The sequence below is a fragment of the Choristoneura fumiferana genome, chromosome Z (genome assembly GCF_025370935.1).
Source record: "Choristoneura fumiferana chromosome Z, NRCan_CFum_1, whole genome shotgun sequence".
NCBI lineage: Eukaryota > Metazoa > Arthropoda > Insecta > Lepidoptera > Tortricidae > Choristoneura > Choristoneura fumiferana.
The window spans coordinates 37,987,549-38,002,901 of NC_133472.1; the positions used below are offsets into that span (position 1 = coordinate 37,987,549).

At 37.8% G+C, this 15,353-nt stretch overlaps 1 protein-coding gene across 1 annotated transcript; it reads right to left on the bottom strand.

The window, feature by feature from the left end:
* Positions 1-7,577: 7,577 nt before the first annotated feature.
* LOC141439912 (peptidoglycan recognition protein 1-like) lies at positions 7,578-12,821 on the bottom strand. The gene is made up of 5 exons (XM_074104372.1): positions 12,539-12,821; positions 10,378-10,536; positions 8,645-8,846; positions 8,002-8,114; positions 7,578-7,861 (listed from the first exon to the last, which is right to left on the bottom strand). The coding sequence occupies exons 1-5, from the start codon at positions 12,750-12,752 to the stop codon at positions 7,623-7,625; spliced, it is 927 nt and encodes a 308-aa protein (XP_073960473.1). The 5' UTR covers positions 12,753-12,821; the 3' UTR covers positions 7,578-7,622.
* Positions 12,822-15,353: the final 2,532 nt, after the last annotated feature.

Below are 15,353 nucleotides of genomic sequence, written 5' to 3' on the forward strand. Positions count from 1 at the left end.
AGTTTATATGTAGCAGATTAGAAATTTAACTGTAGAGCTCGCGCTCGTTTACCTAGAATCTAAAGCCAGAAAATATTGATATGAACAACAATTAGCAATTTGCACTCCTCATTTCGTAACCTAAAAAAAACACGTATTTTAATTTGGTGACTGTCCTATCATGTCTTCAAGTTGATTTATAACTCTACGTATGTTAGTTTGGAATTCAGGGGCGCTACTACGAAATTCGAAAATCAAAGTTAGTGTCGTGCCCACACTCTCACTCTCGTATTAAATAATATAAGCGTCAGCGGGACAGCAAGGTACGAAGTGCGAATTTTGCACTTTGTAGTAGGTACAGGGCCAGTAAGTACGCATTGAAAGGAATGGATTTGAGAGTTTTTGTTGATTTTTTTTTAAAACCGTACAGAAAAGGTGCCAATCAGACCTTATAAAATCTTTTGCGAAAGTCACAGTGCTGTATTTAAATATATAAAATAATATAAATATTTGGAGAGGTGCTTTTTTTCGATATTATTCGAATTTTATCGCCTCTACATTTGTCATCGCGTAAGCCCGTCTAATTACCTAACACCAGAAAGAACCCTAACACAAAAACACGCAAGGGTTCGTTTAAACACTCAGCAACGTATATGTATAGTCATTTAACTAGAGAACTCCACGTGGAACCTTGTCGTACTGAGATAATTGAACGCGATTGTTTATAAACACATTGCAAGGGATCGGCGATGTGAACACGACGCCGTTCCAAGTTCCAACAGTCTTGAGTAAAACTTTACGCTCAAGTATTTTCACGTTACTGCGTGAAACGTAGCGGCGAGACGAGCGTATCCTGTCCATTGCGCTGTCAAAACGATCACCGCGCAATGGCTACCTGGCAACACGCAATGAACAAAGAAAAGACAGATTTTTAGTAAGGAATCTGATTGCGAGTTTACGTATATCATCGAGTGTACTCGTCATGGGTATAATTATAGGTCTTTAACCACCTGAAAGTTACGTAAAAAGAAACAAGGCTGGCATACATAGTTCCATTGGCCAGGTTAATAGATATAGCCACAACGCCACCACATTTTGGTTAAAATTAAGGCCATAGCGTACGCAAACGAAAATGGTATCAGCAGTTGACCAATGTTGTAACATCGAGTGGCAAAGTATTTGAAACTGCACCTAAGAAATTGAAAATCCACCTCCAACTACCACAGCCGAGCATACCTGTTCATTTGAGAAGTAGCAAACTTAATATTTTTAATACCATACGAGTACCTAATATTGACCAAAAAACCGGCCAAGTGCGAGTCGTACTCGCGCACGAAGAGTTCCGTTCCATTATCTATACAATATTAGACATTAGCAAAAAAAAACACGGTTGTATGGGAGCCCCCTTAAATATTTATTTTATTCTGTTTTTAGTATTTGTTGTTATAGCACTTATAGCGGCAACAGAAATACATAATCTGTGACAATTTCAACTGTCTACATTCATGAGATAAAGTCTAGTGACAGACGGACAGACAGACGAACAGATGGACGGACAACGGAGTCTTAGTAATAGGGTCCTGTTTTTTACCCTTTGGGTACGGAACCCTAAAAATCCCGAATGGCTCTACCTAGCAACTGGGTCAAAGGAATTAAAACAGATTTGTTTTTTTTTGGTGACTTTTGGGTGGTCCATCATCATCACCATATCAGCCGTAGGATTCCCCCATAGACCTCCACTTGGAAATATAATATAATTAAGTAGTACACATGTGACACATAACATAACATAAATTTATATTCTAGGACTAGGGCTTCATATTATTATTATACAAATTCTAAACGCCTCTAAGCATTTCGTATAACACTATATAGCTGAATTATTCATTTCATGTCAATATTAGGTTAAATTATACACTTCACAAGACAATTAACTAAGAATAATCTTCATTAAAAAACTCGTTTAAGCTTTAGTAACACTTGTTCACTAGGAATATTTTTAATTGCTTAATAAATAAATTATATCTCTCTAGGTTCCTCAAGGAATTCGGTAGGTGATTGTATATTTTGATGGTCATGTAATGAGGGCTACAGGACACAAGTTTTAATGTAGTAGATGGTATTTTAAGCTTATTAAGGTTTCGATTGTTTCGCTTATTATTTGTTAATTCAGAATACATGTCCATATTTTCCCTGATAAATTTGCACGACTCTAATATATACATGGAGGTAAGAGTAAGTATCTGATGCTTTACAAAATAGGGCCGGCAAGAATCCATTTGATCAATATTCACCTATTGCTTCGGTTGAAAGTGCGTGCGTCCACCGTGACCCCCAGCTTTAACCAGGTCGTTCGGCTCGTTGATGGACGTCCTACGCTGCGCTTGCCGATTCGATATCTTTTCGGCACCAACGGCCATTTGTTCTCCGTGCTATATGACCTGCCCATTGGCACTTCTACGAGCTAATTCGCTTAACTATGTCATTGATTCTCGTTCATTGGGGTGGTTAAAGGCCTATAATTTTGCCCATGTGGTACTTAATGACATAAGTAAAATTGCAATCAGATCCTATATTATTTTATTTACAGGAACGCTGTGGTGGCGTGTAGTTATGGCAGGAACGTACGAGTGCAGTTTCATAGATCGGATCAGCAGTTTGGAGCATAGCAGTTGAACCGAAGTGTAGAATCCAACGCCTTGTAACGTGGCATTGTGACGTAGGTTTCCACTATCTTAGGCTGTCTTATTGTATTATTTCAGCGTATCGTGACCGATTGTTTGGATACTAAGATACCTACACGGTCTTAAGGGCGTTTATACCTGCTGAGCTAGCAACGTTGCATTTTTGTTAGTTCTCGATTATTCCATAAAAATTAAATGAAAATTCAAAATTTTGTCTGATAGAACACTTCTTAATATATAAGTTAATGCGTCTACTTCAATAATTATGCGTAATAGTCTTTTATTTTCTTTAAAAACCGATAATAAACATTTGTTCGTTTTTAAAGAGTATAAAAGTCTATAACGAATAACTATTGGAGTAGACACATTAACTTATTAAGTAGTCAATTAAAACTGCTAATAAAGTTCTAAGACATTTTTAAGAAGTGTTCTATTAGACAACATCTACGAGTATTAGACAGCTCAGCAGGTATAAACGCTCTTAACACGCCGTAATTTAAAAGTGCTGATGGGCGTATATTCAGCGTTTTTGCAGCGTTTGTTTTTTGTCATTAGTGTCTTCGCCGGTGTTATTAAAAGAGCTTATGCTCAGGGTTGTTTTTTTTATGAAAATTTAAGACAATGCCGATGCTGAATTTAGCGTTATTAAAATTCTTGTGACTTGTCTTTCCGTTGTGCTATAATAAACGTGGGTCGCTAATGACGTTTGACCGCGCGGTCAAAACGCTCGAATATTCGCCCTGATAAACTTCACTTGTAACAGAACAATGATTGAGCCATTTGTTAGTTCTTTAACTCAAAAGCATAAATTCCTTATAGCGGTTCACCGAATCGCATTTCACCTCGATCGTATATTTAATTATAGCGTTGTGTCGCAATCTTAGTCACAATCGTGTATTATATTAGTCGCTATAAATTTTAGTCGCATTTCATCTCGATCGTGCATTTAAGTAAGTACCTATCGCGTTGTGTCTGAATCGTGTTTTTTTTAGTCGCTATTAGTTTTAGTCGCATTTCACCTCGATCGTGTATAAGTGTATTTTAGTGCAAACATCAATTTAACGCGCCAAATTAATTACAGTCCCAAGCACATCGATCGCGGCGAATTGCGTCCAGGGTAAAATACTAACTACATGCTACGCGAAAAATTGCGTCAAGTACAAGATTCTATATTGAAATGTTGTTAGTTTTTTTTTAGATATAAGTAGGTAGACCCGCAACTCTCGCGCTGTCGTCAGTCCTCCTAGTGGGAGGCCTGCTAACGCTTCATCTTCCACCATCACGCAACATGCATATTTGATTTAAGTCTCCAAAATAGCGATCATGATATTCATGATAAGCATCGATGTTATCAACTCAGTTACAATCGATACGAGAAAACTTTCTGCATGATCTCTTTGGCAGATGCATGGAATGTCAATATGACATCAGTAGCACGAAGGATCCATCTTGGTGCCTTCAGTTTCTTTGAATGTACGGCTAAAATGGCAGGAGTACCTATGGACAAAGCCTAATTTGTGTTTAATTTATTATGCACTTCCCTCCCGCGTCCTCTCGCTTCGCTTCACTTAGAATAATTGTCAGCTCACACCACGCACGTTTTCCAACAATGAAATGTGGCAAAGGAAACTTACCAAAATTGTAGAATTTTTCATATAGGAAAATTTCGGAAACCTCTCAAAATTTTGTATGGGGATTGAATCTTTCCGTTTCTTAAATTTAAATTTCCTGTTATATCTTGTACAAAATTCCAGGAGTTTCCGAAAACTTTTCCAACTTTGTGAAAACTTTCCGCAACTTTCACATCTGTAGCAGCATCGTGTCGCATTTTGGTGTAAAGAGTAACCTCTAGGTTTAATCAAGCTTAATCGGTTTAGTCGAGTCAACGGTGTTGATAATTTAGCAACTTCACTTCCCACAGGTGTGCCTAGACAAAGTAATGTTCTATGTAACTACAGCCGGAAACAATACCAGAATAGAATGAATTAGGTTGTTTGATTTCGTCTTTTGCTGTTACACCAATTTACGTACGATCAAGTCTTACTTCGTAAGCTCATGAATGTCAATTCCGTTCTAATGAATATCAATTAGTGCATCAGTGAGATATCAGAAATATTAGACACGTATTTGGACTTTAGTCAACCACACAAACAAAAAAAAGTTTAAAGTAGGCATAAGTTTTATTCTTGAAACTACTTAATAAGTATACTTATTATATATTTAAAAAATAGACTCGGTAAGGTCTAACAATTTCTAAAAACATCAGGTGAGTACTTTTTTTTCGCTGAAGTCATCTTAAAATCAATACCCTTAGAGTAAATAAGTTTTCGGTTAGAAAATACTTCTCGATCGCGTTCGCGTTAAAATCTCAATTCGTATGGAAACACGAACAGCGCCTCTAGCGGAACGTTTGCGATGCTCGTGTTTCCATACAAATTGAGATTTTAACGCGAACGCGATCGAGACGTTATAAATGTTTAGTGTTTTCTTTTTTTGCCATTTTTTCTCTTTTTAAACGGAATATTGTGTCGGTCTTCACTTTAGTAACATTGGTTTTATTTTAATCTATGTTGAACAGATGGTCCCAAAGGAACAGCGCCGTTCGCAAGACCGGCAATTTTTGCTGATTTGGGACCATTTCGTGACATACAACTTTCTTACAGTTTTAATATCTTTTTGTTATGCTACGCTACTTTGTCACTAATAAATTATTTCTATTTCTATTATTTCTATAGACGTATTTTGTAACCGAAAACTTACACTAAGGGTTACAGGTGAACTTTGATACCCCTCGGATTCGGCCTGTGAAATTCGATACGAAATAATTTACTCACACGTAGCTTCGTTTTGGGAGGGGGGCGCGGGGAGGCCCGTTCGCCATTTTCAAGAAAGGGTGGAGGAATAAGGTTGGTTGAATTTTCCATTCCGAATTCGTAGGGGGCGTCAAATACCTTCGCCCCGGGCAGCGGAATTCTGTCCTATGTTTTACAGTACGCGAATAATGGGAATAATATTATTATTATTATTTTTGTTGTTTTCCCTGTAATATTATTATTTATTTTTTTGTAATTTTTTCTTTAATTGTATACTGTAGTTTTTAAGTATTTTATTTGTAATTATATTATTATAAAAAAATTACTTTCTGCCAAGTTTCTTGCGGCGCATTCTTCTTGCCAATGATGGTCTTTCCGAAAGTGCCGGTAAACTATTAAAAAATGACGTGTAAAAGTGCTCATTGCGGCCTATTTACTGAATAAACGCTTTGAATTTGAATTTGAATTTGAGTAGAATACGGGACGAGAATGATTCATCACATCATACTACGATCCATTCGATTCTTCACGCTGTTGGTGGTTATACCTGAAAGGCGACTAAGGGACCTAACTTGAGAGTGGGCAGTAATTCTCTCTACTGCCAACTATGAACTCCGGACTACTTACAGTTCTGTGGTGTGAAAGGCAAAGGAAAACTACCACCTATTTTCCCTAGAAAGCTTTCAGTTCACTTCTGATTTTCATCAGACAACCATGACCACTTTGTCAAGAGTGTAGACTTACGAATACTTCGATAGTTCCGCACTATAGCTAGCGGGTGATTTTATGTAGCACGAAAATAACCCCGCATTAGTTTAAAGCCCCTTCGAGATACGTATTATTACCTAGGGCTTAAACGGGCGGATTCAGCTGTGCATATCCAGGCCAATTTAATCACCAATCACGCAGCACCTACGTCAGTGTACATAGGGTAATAAAAAAGGCGCTAAACTGGATTCCATGTCACATATTCTACTATACGCACGGATTTTTTAATATTTTTACTTAAATAAAAAACATTGTTTTACATCTCTCCTGTTCGGAAAGTTTAATTTTCGTGTGTGGAAAGTAATTTTTCTTTAATTTTTCAATTAACCACGGAGTCAAAATGGTCGTGACCAACTCGTTTTTTTTATAGTCGGCCGTGGCAAGTCGCCATCGAAATGGTACCGTTGAAGGTTGGATATAAGTAAATTCAATTTATTATTATTCTCATTTTTTTGGTAGTATATTACTTTCCTCACAGTCGAAACGAAAAGTAGTGTCTAACTCAGGTTAAATTACACATTTCCCCTCGAACTATTGGCGCTCTCACTAATATCTCGGGTGAAATGGGTCACTTTCCACCCTTGGTTATCAATCTATTATTTCCGCGTTAAAAATTGCTGACTTGGCAACACTGCTTTACCCAATCGCATTACCCACGCTCACGCTTCTACACGGTAGCAAAACATCTTAGAAAATCTGGTTAAGTACGTAAAACTTTTTGAATTTTGAAATGGTAGGTGCCTGAAACGTGACGACTTTACCACTAAGTATTTAATTTTGGTGACAAAGTATTTAAAAAATCCGAAATTATTATTTTATTACGTAATTAACTAACAGCCCTAAATGCTGCATCTTCAATGAAATCCTAGCCTAGTGGCGCCCTCGTTCCGGAAAATTAATAACTAAGTACTGAAACTGGTTGATGGCTTACTTGCGCCATCTAGCTAGTCTTAGTAGAATCAGCTGAAAACCGATTAATGAGTTTCAGTTGTTTCGCGCACTCGTTTCGTAAGTTTATAATGTAGTTTTACTGATTGCAGTGCGATTAAAAAAACTCGTTTATAATTAATAATTTTAATAATATTCGCACGAATCTTCTTTTACGTGTAATATTGATAAAAAGCTTAAAATAGACCACTACATTTGTAGGATTTGAATAGTTTTTTTTTATGTATTTATTTTCTTTTCTTATTTTAGTACCTAACCTATTTGTTAATTTTTATATAGTGTGTTAACGGCAGCCAGGCTTTTTAAAGGGAGGTTAAAGTAACGTATTACTGTATTAACCATGACATTAATTTAAGTATTAAACCCACCCACCCCGCCCACGTCTCCCGTATCACCCAATATTATGTAACTGGATATTTTGGATATAAATCTAAATCTCGTCGCAAGTCAGCGTCCTAAAGTCAGTTCTATCGTACTGTGGTAGACTCCGGATGGCATTGTAGAGAATGCCTCCGGGGCTGATTGTGGGGGCGAGGTCCATTGCCCCCACAATAGAGTAGTCAGGCCTTAGATGGCCCAGGTCCACTCCTTCTTGCAGCAGCATGTGGAGTCTAGATATTTGCCGTTCAGTGACGCGACTGAAGCCTTGAATATTTTCTCTGTAGTCGCCTGGAAATTAAAATATTTTTTTTTTAATATTTAAGCTTTTGCTGTTTTTTATTCATTTATGTAAATTAAGCTGTGATATTATACCTTTTGAGTGAATAATTAAACTATATAAAGTATGATGTGCTATGAGTATGACTCACCCATGAAGGCGATACCGATTGAACACTTGTTATAGAGTCTAGTGTGCATCCCTTCCCTGTTCCACAGGAGAGAGTCGTACACGCGGCCGTCGTTACCAATCACGAAGTTGTAACTGTGAACACATCACCATCGTCATGGTCGTATTAGCAAACAGATGTCCAATGTCAGAATGGGGACAGGCCACCATATAGAGACAACGTCTCTCCAGACAGATGTTACGCCTGCGGATTGAGGTCCGAAGGATGAGAGAGAGAGTGTCGGAGATATTTATGCGTCTTAGTCTGCCTGTCCACTGCAGGGGAACGCGGCAGCTGAGCGCTGAGCGAGAAAAAAATCCACTAATAGAATTGCGTAAAATCTTCGCTACTCTCCAGTGGACAGGGAGTTGATACTAGTTAGCTTAAAAATTCATACAAAACTGGGAAACGGGGAAGTGGAGAGGCTTTATCGACAAATGGAAAAACAATCCGCAACGTTGACTAAGTCTAGATGTTTCTCCCGCAATGCGGCCTTAGGCTATGTACGCATTATGCGGCTGACCGCGCGGCTTTAACGCGCCGTCTCTTTTTCAAGTGATACTTTGAAGAGGGACGGCGCGCTGAAACCGCGCGGTGCGTGCATAGCTTGACCTTAAACACTTACGGTAAATCATAACCTAAAAAAGACATGGTTAAGAAGTACTCCTGCAAGTTGCGCATCGCAGCTGCGCAGGAGTCGAAGTCGAAGCACTCTGGGCTGACTGTATGATGGATGACGACCAGTCTGATGGGGCTGTACTCGTCTAGGGTTCGGTTGCTAGGGGCAAAAATCGCGTCCCACATTTCTCGGGTCACCCTCCATGGCGCTGCAGATATAGAAAGTTTTTTTTAGATACATAATAGTCTATGACGCTGTGTTTTTTTTTACCATCAGACTGTATCGTTCGATCGGTCCGATTTATCGTAAATTCTTACGCCACATACATGCTATAGGTACAGGTTCATCGTAACGATCTTCATCTCAGTTCCTAAACTAAAAAAAATATGTGTTGTACATACCATGCAAACTTCCACCGAAAATTGGTTTGAACGAAATCTAGTAAGTAGTTTGATTTTCATCATCATCATCATCATCATCCCAGCCAGCCTATATACGTCCCACTGCTGGGCACAGGCCTCCTCTCAGAACAAGAGGGCTTGGGCCGAGTTTGTTTTTAATACGTCATAAATCGTAAAGTAAAGGAAACTTTTATATTATGTTACTTGCTACGAAACTCTTCATGGGCGAGTAGTGCGCGCTTTTTGGTACTGTTTCGTTTGACGGTACAGTTTTTAAAAAATCGTACAAAACTGTACCTACAGTTTTCTCAAGTTTGAGCACAAACGTGTGTTTACACACGAATTCACACGATACAGTAAACAGTAGCGGTCGAACGGTGCAGTCTTGATCGTTAGGTCTCATCTCTGTAATGTTTTGTTTTGATTGACAAAAGAAAAAAACCGTGTCCAATATTTTCTGATAATCTAACATACGGACTTACTAAATAGAATATTTTTTTACTTCCCAATTATATCGTGAAAGGCCACCTAGGTAATCGACAGTTTCCTTGCCTGTAAAATCTTGTTTATAATATAAAAGTGAACCGCCAGAACGGAAAAAAACCTGGACAGAGTAGGATGGCGCTCTAGAACACCATTTTGACGCGTTTCTCCCAAACAACTTATTATTTCTCTGGAATTTAAAAGCAATTCGATTCTTTGACCTTGGGAATCGCGAAAAACTTGATGAAATATGAGATTGGGTGTGTACATTTTCTATATTAAGCAAAATAAAATCACAAGTTCGAATTTCGAGCCAAAAACGAGCGATCTATTATCTATGCCAGTGTTGTCATTCAGGGAAAAGAAATCTATTTATTATCCTGCATTGCAGTCTGTAAAGCTCTTCACCCGTTCATTGCCACGCGCCAGCAGGGCTACTACGAAACTCGAAATTCGAAGTTCGTGTCGTGCGGCCCCTTTCGCTCTCGTATTAAATAGTCTAAGTGTCAGAGGGACCGCACGACACGAACTTCGAATTTCGAGTCTCGTGGTAGCCCTGCTGATTACGCTGGGCTTAGAGTCATGAAATTTGGTATGTAGATAGCTGGATGTCTGAAATAACACATAGGCTACTTTTATTCCAATATTCCCACGGGATAGTTGTTCTTAACACAACACCTCAATGAAGATTACGACATAAATTTTGGGATTTCCTACGGGAATTTTGTAAAATCCCGGAATTTTAATTGTAACTACCAGATCGAATAGTTTACGCGTGCGAAGCCGCGGGTAATGTCTAGTTAATTAATACCACTTAAACAGTAAATAAATTTTAAAAAATCCAGTTCTATTCACCTTCTGGAGGGAGTAGTGACTCAGTGGTCTTAGCAATAATGATTAAGTGAATAAGAAGCGCAATAGTGATCAGCAGCGCTAATATTATTCCAGCCCAACAAAATCGTATCCAAATCTTGTTTTTCTTCTTCTTATCTCTATCCGGGGGGTGACGATTAGCTGAAATGAAATAAGTGAACAACATGCTAGCTTAATCCCGTGACGTATAAATGTGATGCCGTCTCTGTTTGTCTTGTTCGAATAGAAGGAGACGGCATCACATTTATCCGTCAATTAAAATTAAACAATGGGTGGTGAAACAGCCCCTAAAGGTGCTGTTAAACTTGAACATTCACTTGTAACAGAACATCGAGTATTCGTCTTTTTTAGGGTTCCGGAGCCAAAATGGCAAAAACGGAACCCTTATAGTTTCACCATGTCTGTCTGTCTGTCTGTCTGTCTGTCTGTCCGTCCGTCCGCGGCTTTGCTCAGGGACTATCAATGCTAGAAAGCAGTAATTTTGCACGGATATGTAAACTATGCCGACAAAATCGACAAAAACGTCACTAGCACTCGATGATTCCATTTTTGTAAGTTTACATTCGCACTCTCAAAAAATGTCCACGGAAAATTCGCAAGGTTCCCAGTCTGTTTGCCAATTTGTTTTTCTTTTTTTTCTTAGTTAGTAGCCAGTAGCAGATATTTTTACCCGCGATCTGTCAAATTTCGGATGGGCACCAGGTTGGCCAACCAAACACACAAAGTTTTTTTTTAATATACGGCTACTTATTGTTTTTGGTAGGATTGGTAGCAACAATTTTTTGTACGCACTCTGACAAATTTCATAAGACCGTCAGGTTGACCAACTTAACACTAGATTTTTTTATACTATGCATGCAGGCTAATTTTAAAGCAAAAATACTTGTGTTACTTCTTTGGAGGTGCAATTTAAAAAAAATCTAAAACAATGCAATAAAGCATTTTCATACATTTTTAAGTCTCGCTTTGTGCTGGGTATTAGTGCGGTTATGATGAAATTAAAGCATAGTTGGAAGAAAACTCATTTACCGACCTTGGGCTTCATGACAAGAAAATTTGAACGGACAATGACTCATTTACCGACCACGGGTTTCATGACAAGCACATTATGGTCGAGGGTTTTATTTGGGGGGTTGCAAGCAAGGTAGCCTGCATGTTAGGACACTGTTTACGAGCAAGTGTGATGAAAAGTATTTTTTGATTCATTGATTTTTTTGAAAAATATAGGGGTTTAATTTTTTCCCAGAGACCGACTCCCGCTTGGCAGGTATTTATTTGTTGATTATGCTTACAGTTTATTTATCGCTATTATCAGTCCGAGTTTGATGTATATGTACCTATGTTTAAAAACATTGTAGCGGCAATAAAAATGCAATATTATATTTAAATTTCAGCTGCCTATCTATTAGATACGGTTTATGAGATAAAACCCTGTGGCTGACAGCAGGAGAGAGTTTCGTTTGTCACTTGATGAGTAAGTACATTACGGTACCCTGAAAATAAACTAGGGTGTTAATTTTCTCATTCCACTCGAATTTGAAGTTCAACACAGTTTTTCTCCACCCTGGCTCTTTAAAACTTTTAGCAGCTTAAGGCCACGCATACACCAAAGTTGCGTGAGGAGATGGAACAATGTACCATCAGCCAAATAAGTGGTCTACCAATTTTTAAACAAGTTCCTGTCAAATAAATATGTCGCTAAAGTCGAACATACAAGTTGACAAACACGTCTATTGGCATTATTGTTTTATGATATGCAAACGATTATCAACTTTAGGGTGGTAGACCACATATTTGGCTGATGGTACATACGAGGAAAAAGTCGACCTATCAGGAGATAAATCCATGATGGATGACGCTGAAAATAGCTACCTAATCCATCTTGTGGCTAGATGGTCCATCTGCTGGGTCCCAATCTGGGGTTCCCACTCTTAGGTAACTCTAAACTTTCTTTGGTAACTCTCTTTGGTGGTTGTGGTATCTCCAGGAAGAGCGGGCAGGTATTAATATTAGTTCTAGGACTAATATCTCTAATCTCTATGTATATACCTGTGTTTTCTGTACTGCTTACTGTGTTGGTGCGCAATAAAGAGTTATTGTATTGTATTGTAATATTAGTAATAGTATAGTCAGGTAAAAATACCTCTATTTGGCTCACTACATTCGACAATCTGCGTGACAGTCACGATCTCGAACTTGGGTCCGATATGCACACCAGTGGATTGATTTATGTTCACTTGTTCTATCGTCGGCACCGTACGGGCCAACAACTCTGGTGATATTACGTCGTTCAGCACGGAAAGTTGAGGGCCTGTACTCGGACCCGCCTCAACCCTCAACTCCAAGTTTGAGCACATCACATCCCAACTCTTTATTAAGCAGACAGTGTTTTTCTGTCTCGAAATCGCAATTTCACGATAAGTACCTACTCGTATCCTTCACACTGAGTCGATGGCGATAAACGATTAGTTATTTATCTAATTATTATCATTGCGATTATTTATCGCCTAGCTGCTTTGTAGACTGCTTCTAAGGTAATTGGATACTTTATGGCTTTTTAGACATAATTCTACTTAAATATTCTGTGTTTTGATTGCTGGGTGCTGGTTATAAATCGACCGTTGATTCGAGTACCTATAAGGGCTAGCGAACACTTACAACTTTTGCATCAACTACAGTTTGCTTAATTGATTCAAAGTTGTACCTATGTAAGCGCTAGCCCTGCTTAGCAAAAATGTAACTCAATTTACTTAAGCGTTTCTTAATAATTAGATTATTCCTACCTAGATAAGTGGAAAAGACCCACAAAACTGTTTTTTTTTTTTAATATAGACAAATCCTATTAATCCTACTAATATTATAATTTATAAGTAAATGCGAAAGTTTGTGAGTGAGTGAGCGAGTATGTTTGTTACTCCTTCACGCTGAAACGGCTGGGTTAAGAGTTTTGAAATTTTGGACACTTGTTCCTAACACAGCTTCAATGAAGACCATGATTATACATTTTGGGAAATCCCAGGGGAGTTTTGTAAAATCTTGGAAATAGTAAAAGTACGAGTAACTACCAACTAACAGACCGAATAGTTTAGGTATGCCTGCGAAGCCGCGGGTAACCTCTACAATAAGTCTTGGTTAAACATTAGGTAACTTTTTAATTCAATATTATTTGGCAGTAAGTATGTATATTTTGTTAACTGTAGTTAAATTAAAATCTACACTACAATTTATTTTAAATTATTATATGGATTACTCTTAATAATGTCGAGAGCACAAAATATGAGATTGTAACTTATTCCGAAATTTTAAATTTGAGCCACATTCTGTCTGTGGCTCAGATCATTCTGAATGAGATGGAGTCATTGTAGGTTTTTTTTTATGTACAGTGTACGAATATTTGCGCGCTTGTGTGTGCCCTCTGTTACGTATTTTTATGACCGATATTTTTTTTCTGAAGTATGTTGCCAGTCCCGATTTCTTTAGTCACCATTTCATAGTGCTGCGTTTCGTTGGTCCTACTTAGTCCTACTCTACATCGTTCCTCTAATCATACATTTAAGTGGCTGTTTGGACATCCATTGATCAGTGTTAACTGACGGTTAAATGTGATGCCGTCTCCGTCTATACGAACAAAACAAATAGAGACGGCATCGCATCACATTTAACCATCAGTAAACACTATTTAATAGATGGTGGTTAAATAAATGGCTAAATCAGTAAAATTTTGTTTTTTGAAGGGCCTGATTATCACTACCAATTATTATTATCGACTAACTTTAAGTGACAAATATATGTACGTGATGCCGTAAGTATCTGTTTATTTTGTCCGAATAAACAAAGGCGGCATTACTTTTATCTGACTTTTATAGTTAGTAGACAAGTAGTGAAACCGGCCATAAGTCTATAATATTTTTCACCCTATGATGAGTATTGTGACGTTACGAGTTTGACAGTTTTAGGGATGTAGGTACCATTTATCGAGTGAACAATCGATTTTTCTAAGAGTTATTAGTGCCTATTTTTGTTTTGCAGAAGTTGCATTATATTTAAAAAATATATATTATTTATTCCAGTTTTCCGCCCACTGGCCACCGTTTTCTCGTTCTCGCTGGAAATAATCCCTCAAACGAATTACAAACTCCCGACTCTGGGAGTTCAAAACAGTCTTTTAGACCGTTTCGGCATTTTGCTAAAAAATAACAACAAACTTAACGAGAAACAGTAACAAAAGTCAACAACAATAATAACAGAAATGAACAATAACAAAATACAATGAAAAGAAAAAGCAACGGAAACGCACTTGTACTGACAGTGATACTGAGAAGCACTGCAGGGCTACTACGAAACTCGAAACTCGAAGTTCATGTCGTGCGGTCCCTCTGACACTTATACTGTTTAATACGAGAGCAAGAGGGACCGCACGACACGAACTTCGAGTTTCAAGTTTCGTAGTAGCCCTGCTGGCCACAAGAGGCACAAGATGGCTGCAATCGTGTTCCAAAATGGTTCCAAATAGCCGGGTTTACAAAATCTTGCAAATTTTGTTTAAAAATTTTAAATGTCTTAGTGTTCATTGTCATTGAATAATGAAACGCGGCAATTGCCGGTAATGTTGTGTCACGTCACTACTCTGTTCCGTTTCACACATTGCGTCATTATAAAAAATATATATTTTTCTATCGTATTCGATGGAGTCTATTTAGTGGACACTGATATTGCTATATATTTTTAAAAAGTTCAGTTTTACATTTTTTCCATTATTTTGCCACATAGAAATTATTTTTAAAAAATATAAGTATATGGAAAATTTACAAGTGTCACAGAACTAATCGTAGGTGAAAAATACATTAAAGGCATTATACTGTACTTACTAGTATGAAAACAATGTTTTAAAATGCACCTCTAGGCAGTATAGCTCTAGCTGCCTTAGCTTTTCTGTCACGGGATCAAAACAAAAAAGG